Source organism: Hydra vulgaris, chromosome 09 (assembly GCF_038396675.1).
Source record: "Hydra vulgaris chromosome 09, alternate assembly HydraT2T_AEP".
Classification (NCBI taxonomy): Eukaryota; Metazoa; Cnidaria; class Hydrozoa; order Anthoathecata; family Hydridae; genus Hydra; species Hydra vulgaris.
The window spans coordinates 4,934,481-4,936,291 of record NC_088928.1 but is presented as its reverse complement, the minus strand read 5'-3'; the positions used below and the strand labels follow the sequence as shown (position 1 = coordinate 4,936,291).

Here is a 1,811-nt window from a genome sequence, read left to right as displayed (position 1 = left end):
TCTTAAAAAAAAGATTTAAATAAATTCTGGTTCTTGGGCACATTCAGGTGCTTCAGCTGGTTCTGGATTATATAAATGAAATAGTTCTTGTTGTTTTGCTTCTACAACCGCACTTGGATTTGCTGCGTTTGTTGGTGCATGTACAGGTGGTAGATTTTTAGCGATGCTTTCTTCATAAGTAGGAAGACGTGGTATTTTATTTTTGTATTTGTTAAAAATATCATTTCGATGAATTACTTTACACATGTTGAGTAAAAATTCCAATTTACTTTCTAAGCTTTCATGAATATTTCCATTATAATCTTCTATGGCATTAACTTTGATATACTCTACAAGATCGTATGCGTTTTTTAATTTTTGTTTGATACCATGTGGAATTATTAACACAAATCTAATACTTCTAACGTTTTTGAACGTGAGCTCATCAGTTATTTGTCTGAAAACTTCTACAGCATTCATTTTTTTTATTAGTTAATCTAAAAAAAATAAGGGTTAATAATGTTAGATAAAGGACAAAAAAACATTTAAAAAAATAGGATAAATACATTTTTTTACATAAAATATATTATTGTATACTAATCGTAATAAATAAATTATTGTTAATAATAAATGGTTTTAGTTCTTCGTGTGAAATAAAATTCTTATAACCAACAGCTACATTATATTCAGTGGTAGGTTTATCAAATGAACTGTCGTCTAAAAGTTGAAGATAATTATTGTTGGTAGTAGTACGAGTAAAAAATTGATCTTTATTTCTCAAGGTGATATTGACATTTTTGGTAAAAGGCCATTGTAAAGCATCGTCCAGGTCACCTCTTAACAATTGAAAGTAAATGGCTACTTTGTTGATGTCGGTACTTCGTGTATACACTTTTATACGATAACGGTAACCTTCTGATGTGTAAACGGGTTCTGTATAAAATGGTTCATCTGATAACAGCCTGAGATTCATTTGATCGAGTTTGATCAATTGCATGTCTTTAAAAACGTGTTGAATTACCTTGACTTCTTTAGGTTGTTGAATGGAATTTTTTAAAGCTAAGAATTCTGTGCTATTTTCTTCTGCGATATGATAAAGTTTTGTTATTTCTTGTTTGAGTTGTTCTGTATCTTGTTGATTTGCTAAAACCAACATGTTGTCATAAAAGAGACTTTTTAATTCTGCCATTTCTTGGTTCGTTTTTGCTAGGGTTTGTTGAAGTTTGTCATTTTCTTCTTTTAGATTTTTAATTTCTTTTTCTTGAAGACTTTTCATTTTATTCATGATTTGATTCATAGAAAGATTCAAATAATTTAAATTTTTCTTTTCGTCTTGAATGATTTGGTTCAAATAACGATTTTGTTGTTCTTTATAATATCGAAAGCAGATGACAGAGTGTTCATAATAATCTTGATCATCGATTTTGGTATTACAAAAAAAACATATTTTTTGTATATCTAGAAATTCATAATCACATTCGTGGTTTAACAAATCTTGTACCTTTTTTTTACAGGTGAAACATTCGTGGGAGTATTGTTCTGTAGAACAATCTGTTTGATGCTGTAAAAGTTCTTTTGCATTAAATTCTTTGTCACAAAAACAGCAAGGATATATGTTGTTTGACATTTTTTATTAGTTGCTGAAAAAAAACATTTATTTATATAAAAACTATAAAAACAATATACATGTCTTTTTTAACATAAAAGAATTATTAAATAAACAAAATTGCTTAATAAAACATATAAAAGAATAAAAATATAGAGGTTCGTATCCATATCTTCTTCTTCTTCAAATATATTGTTAAAAGTTATATTTTCTACTTCTTTTTGTT

At 27.4% G+C, this 1,811-nt stretch overlaps 1 protein-coding gene across 1 annotated transcript; it reads right to left on the bottom strand.

Moving 5' to 3' along the window:
• Positions 1–565: 565 nt before the first annotated feature.
• On the bottom strand, positions 566–1,606 carry LOC136085200 (TNF receptor-associated factor 5-like). The gene has a single exon (XM_065806489.1). The coding sequence runs from the start codon at positions 1,604–1,606 to the stop codon at positions 566–568; it is 1,041 nt and encodes a 346-aa protein (XP_065662561.1).
• Positions 1,607–1,811: the final 205 nt, after the last annotated feature.